The sequence below is a fragment of the Brachyhypopomus gauderio genome, unplaced genomic scaffold (genome assembly GCF_052324685.1).
Source record: "Brachyhypopomus gauderio isolate BG-103 unplaced genomic scaffold, BGAUD_0.2 sc64, whole genome shotgun sequence".
NCBI lineage: Eukaryota > Metazoa > Chordata > Actinopteri > Gymnotiformes > Hypopomidae > Brachyhypopomus > Brachyhypopomus gauderio.
The window spans coordinates 1,836,993-1,850,957 of record NW_027506885.1 but is presented as its reverse complement, the minus strand read 5'-3'; the positions used below and the strand labels follow the sequence as shown (position 1 = coordinate 1,850,957).

The 13,965-nt window shown below is 49.2% G+C and overlaps 1 protein-coding gene across 8 annotated transcripts in view; it reads right to left on the bottom strand.

Annotated features, from left to right (window-relative positions):
* arhgap24 (Rho GTPase activating protein 24) overlaps positions 1-13,965 on the bottom strand; it is a 129,650-nt gene that overhangs the window by 9,650 nt on the left and 106,035 nt on the right. For 6 of the 8 annotated variants that reach the window (XM_076988933.1, XM_076988939.1, XM_076988938.1 and 3 more), the window contains one exon: positions 6,511-6,633. In XM_076988933.1, the coding sequence (XP_076845048.1) occupies positions 6,511-6,633 (123 nt within the window). Of the gene's footprint in view, positions 1-6,510; positions 6,634-13,757; positions 13,899-13,965 lie in introns of those variants that run through there. The other 2 variants (XM_076988941.1, XM_076988937.1) reach the window with 2 other exon arrangements.

Below are 13,965 nucleotides of genomic sequence, written 5' to 3'. Positions count from 1 at the left end.
CAGGGGACGGGACGGGGACACCTTAGTGGTTCGGGGGTGGGACAGGGACACTTTAGTGGTTTGGGGGTGGGACAGGGACACTTTAGTGGTTCAGGGGACGGGACGGGGACACTTTAGTGGTTCAGGGGACGGGACGGGGACACTTTAGTGGTTTGGGGGTGGAACAGGGACACTTTAGTGGTTCAGGGGGCGGGACGGGGACACTTTAGTGGTTTGGGGGGGTTACACGCTCCAGCAGTACAACAGAAATGTAAATATTCATCTGAACATTTGTTCTGCACATACGCCTGAAGTTGTCTAGAGGTCAGAGTGTCAGTAATGTCTGCAGAAAGATCTTAGTGACAACATGGTGAATATACTCAATACTCAATCCATTATCATTACCAGATCAGTCAAAGTCACAGTTAGAAACATATTTCTACAGGTTTTTGCCACTAGATGGTTATGTAGCACAGGACAGCAGAAGAAAACAGCAGGCTAATCAAATGTTTTTAATCACAACTTCTATGAACCTTTTAGAAGACCAACACATTATTTAGCTATTATTCAGGTCAATATTATATATTTGTATATTAACACATTAATCATGAATCTGAACAACAGTTTGTGTGCTCCCTCAGAAGAATAGATTACCATTAGCACCTCTCTCTACCTGCTCTACCAGGTTAGCATTACCACCTCTCTCTACCTGCTCTACCAGATTAGCATTACCACCTCTCTCTACCTCCTCTACCAGGTTAGCATTAGCACCTCCCTCTACCAGATTAGCATTACCACCTCCCTCTACCAGGTTAGCATTACCACCTCTCTCTACCACGTACGTAAGTTGTTGGTTCTCCGAGTATGATGAGGCTCAACTGATGAGGCTCAGGGATTCTGTGTCATACAGCGCCGTGCTCAGGGTCCTAGTGCCTGTAGAATTAATGGCCCGATTAACGTAATTTAAAAACCAGGACATTTCCCACAGTTTTAAAAAATATCCCGGGACGCCCGGGACAGGACATGAAATACGGACATGTCCCGGGAAATACGGATGTTTAATACGTTTCCAGATAAAAAGCAAAAGTGAGAAAGTGTGATTCTCAGTCAGAGGGGCTCATGTCTCAGTAAAGAAGATCAGAGTAATAAATGATGTAAAGAATGAAGTAAACAGTGATATAAAGAATGGATTAATGAGTGATGTAATGAACAGAGTAACGAGTGGTGTAAAGAACGATGTAAACAGTGGTGTAAAGAATGGATTAATGAGTGATGTAAAGAACAGAGTAACAAGTGGTGTAAAGAATGGATTAACGAGTGGTGTAAAGAATGGATTAACGAGTGGTGTAAAGAACGAAGAAAACAGTGATGTAAAGAACAGATTAATGAGTGATGTAAAGAACAGAGTAAACAGTGGTGTAGAAAACGGACTAACGAGTGGTGTAAAGCACGGATTAATGAGTGGTGTAAAGAACAGAATAAATTGTGATGTAAAGAATGGACTAACAACGAGTGGTGTAAAGAATGGAATAAATAGTGATGTAAAGAACAGATTAACGAGTGGTGTAAAGAATAGAATAAATAGTGATGTAAAGAACGGACTAATGAGTGGTGTCAAGTACGGAGTAAGTAATGGTGTTAAGAACGGAATAAGTAGTGGTGTAAAGAATGGATTAACGAATGGTGTAAAGGATGGATTAATGAGTGGTGTAAAGAACAGAATAAATAGTGGTGTAAAGAACGAAGTAAACAGTGGTATAAAGAACTACTTAATGAGTGATGTAAAGAACGGAGTAAGTAATGACATAAAGAACAGAATAAATAGTGATGTAAAGAACGGACTAATGAGTGGTGTAAAGAATGGAGTAAGTAATGGCGTAAAGAACGGAATAACGAGTGGTGTAAAGAACAGAATAAATAGTGATGTAAAGAACAGACTAACGAGTGGTGTAAAGAATGGAGTAAGTAATGGTGTTAAGAACGGAATAAGTAGTGGTGTAAAGAATGGATTAACAAGTGGTGTAAAGAACGGATTAACGAGTGGTGTAAAGAACGGAGTAAATAGGTACAAAGTTTCTTTCTCGACCTGAAATCTAACATTATAAATGGACATTCAGGTACTGTATACTGGGCCACACTGGACCAGACAGGACCACACCTCACTCACCCCTCCTGAAGCCAACACAGCTCCTAAACCTCCGGTAAATTCCTCTCCTAATGAAACGACGGGAGGGCCGCGTGCTGAACGTGCTGCACCTCGGAATACTGCCTTCCAGCATTGTACCCACGGCAACCACAACACGCCACGCTCGCGTTCAGGATGCTAACACCATCCAGACATGCGTCTGAGTGGCAGCAGCCAGGGCCCTTCTCCTTCCCTCTGGTGCCTGGAGATCCTTCAGGAAGAGACATTCCTGCCCTCGTCCACGCGGACTGCCTTCACCTCCAGCATTTAAACTCTCTGGGATTTCAAGAGAGAGAAACGAGAGTCCCGAGTGAGTCAGCAAGGAAATCTCCCATGGTGCACCTCTCCCGTGGTCACGGCCAATAATGCACGCGTCTCTTAACAGGTGCAAGAGGAAAGGAAGAAATCAGGGATTATGGCCGACGCAGAAGGCAGAGAGCTGTTCTTCACGGAGGCAGCACTCCACAGAAAAACACTCAAGAATTCCTTTCAGAGGAAAATAACAAGGTCTGAACCTACGAGTGAGAAGAGTGGTCAAGAGGCAGGAGAGACGGTGGAGCTGGCGGCCGCTCCAAGCCGCACTGTAATCTGCTGTTGGACGGCCGCTCTGTTTCTCCAGTGGCCCTGGCTCCTGTCGTGTGATTGGTGGGTTTACTCGGAGCTCTGCTCAGTGCTGCGGTGTGCTCTGTGTGAGGAGGTGTTTCTACCCCCGGCTGCCTGGCGTTTGGCTTGGGGCGGAAGGCCCCTTGTTCTAATGCCCTCAGCATTGTCCAGGCTGGTGGTAAGCAGAATGCACCTCCTTGGCTTTGACTTTGCTGTTTCCACAGAATGGCAGGCAATTAAGGGCTAAACACACACACACACACACACACACACACACACACGCACACGCACACGCACACGCACACGCACACGCACACTCGTGCACAGGTGGTGCCAACAGTCCGAATCTTTCCAAGCAGTTTCAACAGAGCGTGTCTTATTCAGACACACAGGCGTCTATTGTCCCGCTGCAGGACATTTATCCAGGAGGAATCAAATAAGGGAAGCAAGCTGACCTGTCCGTGCCTGCACACACACACACACACACACACCACACACTCACACACACACCAGGGACCAGACCCATTATCCACAGACACACACACACACCCCCAACAACCCACCCACAAGGCACCAGACCCATTATGCACAGACACACACACACACACACACATACACAGCACTAGACCTGTTCTCCATACACACCCACACACCCAAACACACTTCACTGCCCAGCGCATGGTTGATTAAATGAAACGAAACTCTGGCAGCTGAAATGCTGTGGTGTGTGTGGGACTCTATGCTGTAGCGTGTGTGCGGGATTCTCTGCGCTGTAGCGTGTGTGCGGGACTCTGCGCTGTAGCGTGTGCAGGACTCTGTTGTAGCGTGTGTGCGGGACTGCTGTAGCGTGTGTGCGGGACTCCCTGCTGTAGCGTGTGTGCGGGACTCCCTGCTGTTGTATGATCAGTCCGAACACAACTGCAGCAGGTCTGCTGGAGTCATTATAATCCAACCCATAATCCAGAACCAGCTGCTTAACCTGTACAGCCAAACACTTCTGTTCTTATTTAATAAATGTTCTCTCTCTCCTCTTTCTCTCCATGGGTATTCTCACAGTATTTTTCTCTCTTTGTGAGTCTGTGTTGGTCTCTTTGTGTGGGTCTCTCTCTCGCCATAGGTCTCTCTCTCTCTGTGGGGGTCCCTCTCTCTCTAGGTCTCTCTCTCTGTGAGTCTCCCTCCCTCCCTCTCTTTAGGTCTCTCTCTCTCTCTCTCCCACCATGAAATGCAGACCTACTCTCTCTCTTATACCCTTCCACTGTTTCTCTATGTAGTATGTGTTAGCCCATATCTATGCTGTCTTTCAGGGTTTATGTCTCTGATGGGTTGGAAGGCAGGCCACTCACATGGTGTCTAGTGACTCTCATGTCAATGAGAAGGTCAGAAGGTGTCACAGGTGCTTCAAACAATGGTGATCCACCACGAGGAGCATCTTTCCACACATGGAAAAAGGACAATTCACTTTCACAGACTTCTACACAGATACAGTCATGAAAAGATTCAAAGATTCAATGGTTTGATATAAAATTCTAAATAAAATGTGTCTGGGAGTTCAAAATGCTTCTGTGGTTTGCTGCTGAGACCATTTGAAGCTTCCTGTCATGGCCCTTTGACCTCTGATGTGGTGGAAGCTGAAGTGAGTCTGATGGTGACAGTACAGCTGTGGCTCTCAGCACCACCTCCCCGAACGGACCTTGAACAGGCAGCTGTGCAGAAACGCTCACACAGCACTTTAGTTCCACTGGAAAGAGCTTGGAAGGTGCTGGAGACGTTTGGCAGAGGAAGTCTACAGCACTCTCCCATGGGCCACAGCTCTCTCATAACCTACACTCTCCCACTAGCTGAGCCAAACTGGCCAGCAACAGCTGCAAATACACACACACACACACACACACACACACACACACACGCGCACTCCCACACACACACACACACACACACACACACACACGCGCACTCCCACACACACACACACACACACACACGCACTCCCACGCACTCCCACACACACACACCCGTGCACACACACACACACATGCAGACACACTCCCACACACACACACCAGTGCACACACACACACACACACACACACACACACACTCCCACACACACACACCAGTGCACACACACACACCAGTGCACACACACACACACACACACACACACACACACATACAATCCTCAAAATTAATAAATGTAAAGATGTCATCAATTTTATGTAAGAACATGCTTTGACAAATTACCAATAAGCCCAAAGTTCATTTGTGGCTAAAACAAGAAGCTTCATCGCACCACTGGTGAAACTGAATCTGAACGCTGAGGAAACGTAGACCATGGTGCACCAGGAGGAAATACGAGCGTTCTACAAGTGCAAGAAGATAATATCCCAGTGTTTGAATGTCTGGAAAAATCTGTGTAGAAGGGTCAAAGGTCAAAGGAGAAAGGAATGCAAGAGCCCGAGACGTGCATGCAGGTGCACGGAGACTGGGTGGCCCTCTGCAGTGGAAACTCTAGGATGTCTCAGTGACCTTTGACCTTTGACACTGACTCCTCCCTGGCTTTCACTGCATGGATTGTACTTTAAATGGCAAAAAACAAACAGTGTTAAAATGCACCGCACTTCACTAAGGACTGTTCTGAATTACACAGTTAACTAACAATTCTTTTTATACATATTTAGGGCCACGCCCCTTTAAGACTGGACTCCTGCAATATCTTTTCATTCCCAGTATGTTTTGGGAACACTTGGGATGGTCTCAGTGGGGAAGAATTGAACACGACAAGCATAAAGCAGTGAATGTGCTGCTCAAACTTCACCCTGGAAGTGCATTTGAGGGCTTTGTGTGCACCTGTCCCCCTTAGCAACGTCCTCATCCCTGAACATCTCTGCTCTCTAATCCTGGACCCAGTAGCTCTCTCGTCAGGTAGATCCACGTCCTCGCGTCCCGGCCCCCATCCCCAACGGACTCAGATGTTCATATACTAGCACAGAACTGTGTACACTGCAATATTATATACTGACATTTGCAATTCTGATATTGCGGAAGACAGCAATATGCAAAACAACTTCCAACAAATGCTGCTTTAATTTTGATTTACTGGGTTCTGCGATAGTCATGATCAGAGATGTTTGAGGTGCATGTTGTGTTGGAGTATTGATGAAGCGCACACACACACACACACACACACACACACACACACACACACACACACACACACTTCACAATATGTGAAGCAAAGGAAATCAACACACTTCTTGTAGCCCACACACTTTCAGAGACTCACAAAAGATCTGGATTACTGACCAAATTTACACCAGTTACAGTGCAGCTCATTAAAGCAACAAATATAAGAACAAATAGTAATGTAGTTATATACAGACATTAATTCATGCTAAATTCTAAAGTGTAACAGCACTTACAAGTGCATGTCCCTTATAAATGTGTATTAAAATCAGACATCCTGCCCTTTAATCAAAAACCAGGTCACTCTTGACCAAAGTGCAAAGTCAAGAATCCAGATAAGCATAATGTAGACAGGACACAGGATTCTGGTTCAGACAGATCAGACCTCAGAACACACTGATGGTGGGTTGCAACTTACAGCTGAGTGTAATATGATTAGAAGCCCATTAGGACTGAGCCGTAGAAGTGTATCCCCAGCACAACGATCCTGGGTAGAGCACGTCTGTGCTAACGCACTCACTCACTCACTCTTGGGTCCATGAGATGGTAGTAGGACTCACCTCCTCCAAACGGAGCCCATATGACCCTACGGATGGTCTTCACCCAATCCTCCATGTCATTCTGTGTGCTGGCCATGAGTAGATACGTCTCATGGTTGGCTGTCATCCGCTCCCTGTCGCCCCCTGTGGAGAAGGAGAGAAATGCACCTGTAAGGTAAAGATTTTATTTGTCCTGCAGAAGTCTATAACAACCCCTTCTTGCATAAATTACAAGACGACTGCTTTTTTCTTTAATTGGTTTTGAAAGGAGTGATCGTAACAGGGTTTACAGCCGGTCTCATAAAGCATAAATTACATGATATTTCATGATCTGATATGCATCATCCTTCAGGGTTGTATCTTCTAACAGTGGGAGTTGTTCTGGCCTGTTTTAGTAGCGCAAGCCATAACTGAGGGACAGCTGGTCCTGGAGACAGACTAAGACCTTCCCAGAGTGTCCTGTCCAGAGTGTGTGCTGCCCAGAGAGTGTGCTGCCCAGAGTGTGTGCTCTCCAGAGTGTGTGCTGTCCAGAGTGTGTGCTGCCCAGAGAGTGTCCTGCCCAGAGTGTGTCCTGTCCAGAGTGTGTCCTGTCCAGAGTGTGTCCTGTCCAGAGTGTGTCCTGTCCAGAGTGTGTGCTGCCCAGAGTGTGTGCTGCCCAGAGTGTGTGCTGCCCAGAGTGTGTCCTGTCCAGAGAGTGTCCTGCCCAGTGTCCAGAGTGTGTCCTGCCCAGAGTGTGTCCTGCCCAGAGTGTGTCCTGCCCAGAGTGTGTCCTGCCCAGAGTGTGTCCTGCCCAGAGAGTGTCCTGCCCAGAGAGTGTCCTGCCCAGAGAGTGTCCTGCCCAGAGGATCTAACCAACACCAAACGCACTCACAGAGCCTCTGCCAGAACGCTTGTCAACAACCAATTAGGCTCCAGTAATTACAGGTGAATGGTAATGAATGTCTTTGGTTTGTAAAGCCCTGTGGAGCATTACAGACCCGTCATTAGTCTCGGACTCATGGTGGTAATTAACATTCTCTCACTGGAACTTCAAGCAGACTGAGAGGATGAGGGGAAGTGCATCAAGACCCCCCCACCCCAAACACACACACACACACATACACACACACACACAGACGAACAGTGCTGGCTTAGGGGGTGTGGCTAAATCTCCACCTCTATTCTCCACACTATGACTCTTGCTTGGCTGCAGTACCTCAGTACCTGATTAAGAGCTGTGTGTGTGTGTGTGTGTGTGTGTGTGTGTGTGTGTGTGTGTGTGTGTGTGTGTGTGTGTGTGTGTGTATGTGTGTGTGTGTTTATTTGATTGCACATAGAATGTGTGACATGCATTTGAATTTGAGCATTTGTAAACTATGTTTGTATTAATACAAACATGTATATACATAGACACACTATTTCTCTCTCTCTCTCTCTCTCTCTCTCACACACACACACACACACACACACACACACACAACAACAACAACAACAACAACAATATAAATGCAGAATTTATCTGCAGGCAACACAGTTTCACACCACCCTCGGTGCAGAACTGTCCTGAGACCTGATTACTGCCCCTCTGATGGGGTGTGTGACGAGCAGAATGTGTAAGCGCCACGTGAGCGTACAGGGAGCGGTGTGTGAGCGGTGTGTGAGCGTACAGGGAGCGGTGTGTGAGCGGTGTGTGAGCGTACAGGGAGCGGTGTGTGAGCGGTGTGTGAGCGGTGTGTGAGCGGTGTGTGAGCGGTGTGTGAGCGGCGTGTGAGCGTACAGGGAGCGGCGTGTGAGCGTACAGGGAGCGGTGTGTGAGCGGTGTGTGAGCGGCGTGTGAGCGGTGTGTGAGCGGTGTGTGAGCGGTGTGTGAGCGGTGTGTGAGCGTACAGGGAGCGGCGTGTGAGCGTACAGGGAGCGGCGTGTGAGCGTACAGGGAGCGGTGTGTGAGCGGCGTGTGAGCGGTGTGTGAGCGTACAGGGAGCGGCGTGTGAGCGTACAGGGAGCGGTGTGAGCGGCGTGTGAGCCGCGTGTGAGCTGCGTGTGAGCAGCGTGTGAGCGGCGTGTGAGCGTACTGGGAGCGGCGTGTGAGCGTACAGGGAGCGGTGTGTGAGCGTACAGGGAGCGGTGTGTGAGCGGTGTGTGAGCGTACAGGGAGCGGTGTGTGAGCGGTGTGTGAGCGGCGTGTGAGCGTACAGGGAGCGGTGTGTGAGCGGTGTGTGAGCGTACAGGGAGCGGTGTGTGAGCGGTGTGTGAGCGTACAGGGAGCGGTGTGTGAGCGGCGTGTGAGCGTACAGGGAGCGGCGTGTGAGCCGGGTGTGAGCCGGGTGTGAGCGGGGTGTGAGCGGGGTGTGAGCGGGGTGTGAGCGGGGTGTGAGCGGGGTGTGAGCGGCGTGTGAGCGGCGTGTGAGCGGCGTGTGAGCGGGGTGTGAGCGGGGTGTGAGCGGGGTGTGAGCCTATAGAGAGCGACTGGAAAGCTAAATTATTCAGACTGTGTGCTGCAGATCCAGCTGTTCTCCACCTCCACACCAGCACTGATGACCTCATTCATCTCCGGCCCGTGGCCACTGGAGGTGTGTTTACAGGGAGCAGAGGGAGGAGCCGAGGAAGGAGCAGAGGGAGGAGCCGAGGAAGGAGCAGAGGGAGGAGCCGAGGAAGGAGCAGAGGGAGGAGCCGAGGAAGGAGCAGAGGGAGGAGCAGAGGGAGGAGCAGGTGGAACTGGCGGAAGCAGAGCAGCGTGGGTAAAGTGGGCGGGGTTTGATACGAGCTGGGGATGCTTCCTACGTCACACGTGTTCTGGACGCGACACCCGTCCCGGGGTTTCTGTATCACGGTGGTGTCAGAACACGTGCCAGAATTCACACGCTGACACAACAAAGTGAGAAAGTGGACCTGAAAGTCGAGCGCACTAGGACAGGAACGGAGGCGTCAGACAGAGCCCTCAGGCAAGCAGAGAGAATGCTGATTCAGAACATCCATCTTAACACACTTACATCAGTACTGCGTACATGACAAGTGATGGGGACTGATCCCAGATCAGTGGTGATGCCCACAGAACATGGCATCACACAAGAAATGTTACACACACTGGGGCTGGGAAGAGATAGTAAAATACCCCAAACTACATCAGCTGGAGTAAACCACACCAGACAAACTACACCAGCTGGAGTAAATTACACCAGGTACTGTGAGTACTTAGCCATTGCCATAATACTGATGTCTTACTCAAGGCAAAACACAAGCAAAAATGTGTTAGTTCAGCTTCTACCTATACCTGTGGAAAATGTGTCTTTTTGCATGTAAGGTATACCCTGTGGGTTAGGTATACCCTGTGGGTTAGGTATATCCTCTGGGTTAGGTATATCCTCTGGGTTAGGACGGTATACCTTGTGGGTTAGGTATACCCTGTGGGTTAGGTATACACTGTGGGTTAGGTATATCCTCTGGGTTAGGATGGTATACCTTGTGGGTTAGGTATACCCTGTGGGTTAGGTATACACTGTGGGTTAGGTATATCCTATGGGTTAGGTATATCCTGTGGGTTAGGTATATCCTATGGGTTAGGTATATCCTGTGGGTTAGGTATATCCTGTGGGTTAGGTATATCCTGTGGGTTAGGTATACACTGTGGGTTAGGTATACACTGTGGGTTAGGTATATTATATCCTGTGGGTTAGGTATATCCTATGGGTTAGGTATATCCTGTGGGTTAGGTATATCCTGTGGGTTAGGTATACACTGTGGGTTAGGTATATCCTGTGGGTTAGGTATATCCTGTGGGGAAGGTATAACCTCATAATCTCAGCATTTCAGCCCTGAGTATGTATACTAACTCCCATAATGGCGAAGCTTTGAGAAATGTCAAGAAAGGTCATTTGAGACAGAGAGAAACAGTGAGATGTAATAATGTGGGGATGACACAGCAGGGGAGGAGCTTTGATTTACTTACATGATCAGATAACATATTCAACATTAATAAAACCAGAAGATGATATTCACACACTTGTTAAGCCAAAAGAACAAAACAAACAAAACATTCATGACCATCACTGTCCACAACTACTGCCCTCATCATGAGACCTGCACACAAGAACCATGCAACTAGACTGTAGTTTGACTTCAGAGGCTGTAGGCAACACTCTCCCCACCCCCAAGAACCACACACACACACACACACACACACACACACACACACAACCTCTCCACCTTTCAACCGTCCAACCCCTCCAGACAGACCTCACAGAGAACTCAATCTCTTCATCAGCAAGTTATGAATCTCATATGTGTACAGAGAGAAAGAGAGAGAGAGAGAGAGAGAGAGAGAGAGAGAGAGAGAGAGAGAGAGAGAGAGAGAGAGAGAGAGAGAGGGAGAGAGAGGGAGACAGCAGGGGCAGTTAATAATGCACATGGCCACATCTCTCAGGGTCCATCACAGACCAGCTACAACACCAGTGTGTTCCTCTGTGGTCACACACACTCTGGGTCCATCACAGACCAGCTACAACACCAGTGTGTTCCTCTGTGGTCACACACACTCTGGGTCCATCACAGACCAGCTACAACACCAGTGTGTTCCTCTGTGGTCACACACACTCTGGGTCCATCACAGACCAGCTACAACACCAGTGTGTTCCTCTGTGGTCACACACACTCTGGGTCCATCCCAGACCAGCTACAACACCAGTGTGTTCCTCTGTGGTCACACACACTCTGGGTCCATCCCAGACCAGCTACAACACCAGTGCGTTCCTCTGTGGTCACACACACTCTGGGTCCATCACAGACCAGCTACAACACCAGTGCGTTCCTCTGTGGTCACACACACTCTGGGTCCATCACAGACCAGCTACAACACCAGTGTGTTCCTCTGTGGTCACACACACTCTGGGTCCATCACAGACCAGCTACAACACCAGTGTGTTCCTCTGTGGTCACACACACTCTGGGTCCATCCCAGACCAGCTACAACACCAGTGTGTTCCTCTGTGGTCACACACACTCTGGGTCCATCCCAGACCAGCTACAACACCAGTGCGTTCCTCTGTGGTCACACACACTCTGGGTCCATCACAGACCAGCTACAACACCAGTGCGTTCCTCTGTGGTCACACACACTCTGGGTCCATCACAGACCAGCTACAACACCAGTGCGTTCCTCTGTGGTCACACACACTCTGGGTCCATCACAGACCAGCTACAACACCAGTGCGTTCCTCTGTGGTCACACACACTCTGGGTTCTTCCCAGACCAGCTACAACACCAGTGTGTTCCTCTGTGGTCACACACACTCTGGGTCCATCACAGACCAGCTACAACACCAGTGTGTTCCTCTGTGGTCACACACACTCTGGGTCCATAACAGACCAGCTACAACACCAGTGCGTTCCTCTGTGGTCACACACACTCTGGGTCCATCACAGACCAGCTACAACACCAGTGCGTTCCTCTGTGGTCACACACACTCTGGGTCCATCACAGACCAGCTACAACACCAGTGCGTTCCTCTGTGGTCACACACACTCTGGGTCCATCACAGACCAGCTACAACACCAGTGCGTTCCTCTGTGGTCACACACACTCTGGGTCCATCACAGACCAGCTACAACACCAGTGTGTTCCTCTGTGGTCACACACACTCTGGGTCCATCACAGACCAGCTACAACACCAGTGCGTTCCTCTGTGGTCACACACACTCTGGGTCCATCACAGACCAGCTACAACACCAGTGCGTTCCTCTGTGGTCACACACACTCTGGGTCCATCCCAGACCAGCTACAACACCAGTGCGTTCCTCTGTGGTCACACACACTCTGGGTCCATCACAGACCAGCTACAACACCAGTGTGTTCCTCTGTGGTCACACACACTCTGGGTCCTTTTCCCCCTTTAATGGAATCTTTGTTTTTTTCCTATAAAACACAAATTATTAATTGGTTGCTTTTCTCTATATACACTCTGCAAAGCTGCTAACTCCAAATGAGAGGCACTATATTATTGAGGTAATTAATACTGCTGTCATAACACTTCACCATGCAGATATAAAAGGTGCAAATAAGATTCAGAAACTTATTAAAGACTACTGAACAAGCGTACTGACTGTTATATTAAAGCTCGTTATATATCTTGGTAGTGCTGGGTTAAGCCAGGATGTCTGCGTTCTCAGACACTCTTAGCTTTGGTCTCTGTAATTCCATAATCTCCATAATCCTGCGTCCATCTTTTTTTGAACCTCCACTAGACCAGAGAACGTATTGACTCTCCGGATCATGTTGATTGATCTGCTCTATAAAGCAGCCTGAAGAACCTCAGGGCCCGTGTTGCTCATTAAGACACGTCCTCCCTCCCCTGATCAACCCGGCCTGATGAGCACCGCCCACCGAAGTTGATCCACAGTTCAATTTCATGTAACGGTGGTTTTTCGTCACTTCTAATAGTGGTGGTCAAGTGTATTCTAGAACCAGGTTCTAGAATGTTAGTCAAGGCTGACCCGGGAACTGTGCTCTCTGTCCACACCCCAACCAGTACCATTACAAGACAAACACGCACACTGGTCACAAATCAGTGCACAAAACTCTGGGACGAATATTGCAGTAACAGTAACACAGTAAATCCTCCAGGTTCGAAGAGGTCTTGGGCGCTGCGTGTGGAGACATGCTGACATAAGCGTAACGTTCCTAATTAACTGAACTGTAATTAACTGATACGACTAGGAACATATTATGGGGGTCGGATTACGACATATAAAATGTAATCACAGAAACAGCAAATGACTAACTGTATGTTCAGTTAATCACCAAGAGCACACACACACACACACACACACACACACACACACACACACACGCACACACACACACGCGCGCGCAAACAGGTGACGATGAGTAATCCGTCACGCCAGCGTTTCTCGTGGTTCCGCAGGCCCATTTAAGGTCCGGGGTAAGTGCCTGTGTAACGGTGTGAGTGTGTGTGGAGATGGACCTCCCGGACACAGACCACAGTACAGACATTAACACACCTTCATCACACACCAGCGTTCACAGAAGCACCGCGCGCTCACAGCCCGTCCTCGCGCCAACAAGTACACACATCATTACAGCACACACGACCCAACTTTACGGGCCAATACGGATCCGCATTTCGCAGTAACTTTGATCCACTAACGCCACAACAGTCGCCCGAACACACACGCGTCGTACGACACACCGCGGAGGAAACGTTTCGACTTTACCGACAAACACTGCGGGTCAAACCCACGTCGGTTACAAATCACAGACGAAGAGGCGAACATACCGACCGATCAGCAGTCCCAGAACCGCCGTGCACGCAGAGACGGGCCCGTTCGCACGCGCTCTCCGCACTTTAATCCACGCGCAGACGAACCCGGCGTCGCTCCGCTCGCGCACAGGCTGCGAGACAACACGGTCCCCGGTCCGCCCCGTCCGCCCCCTCCTCTCCCCTCCCTCGTGCTGTGCCGCTGAGCGCGAGCTTGGAGAAGAGC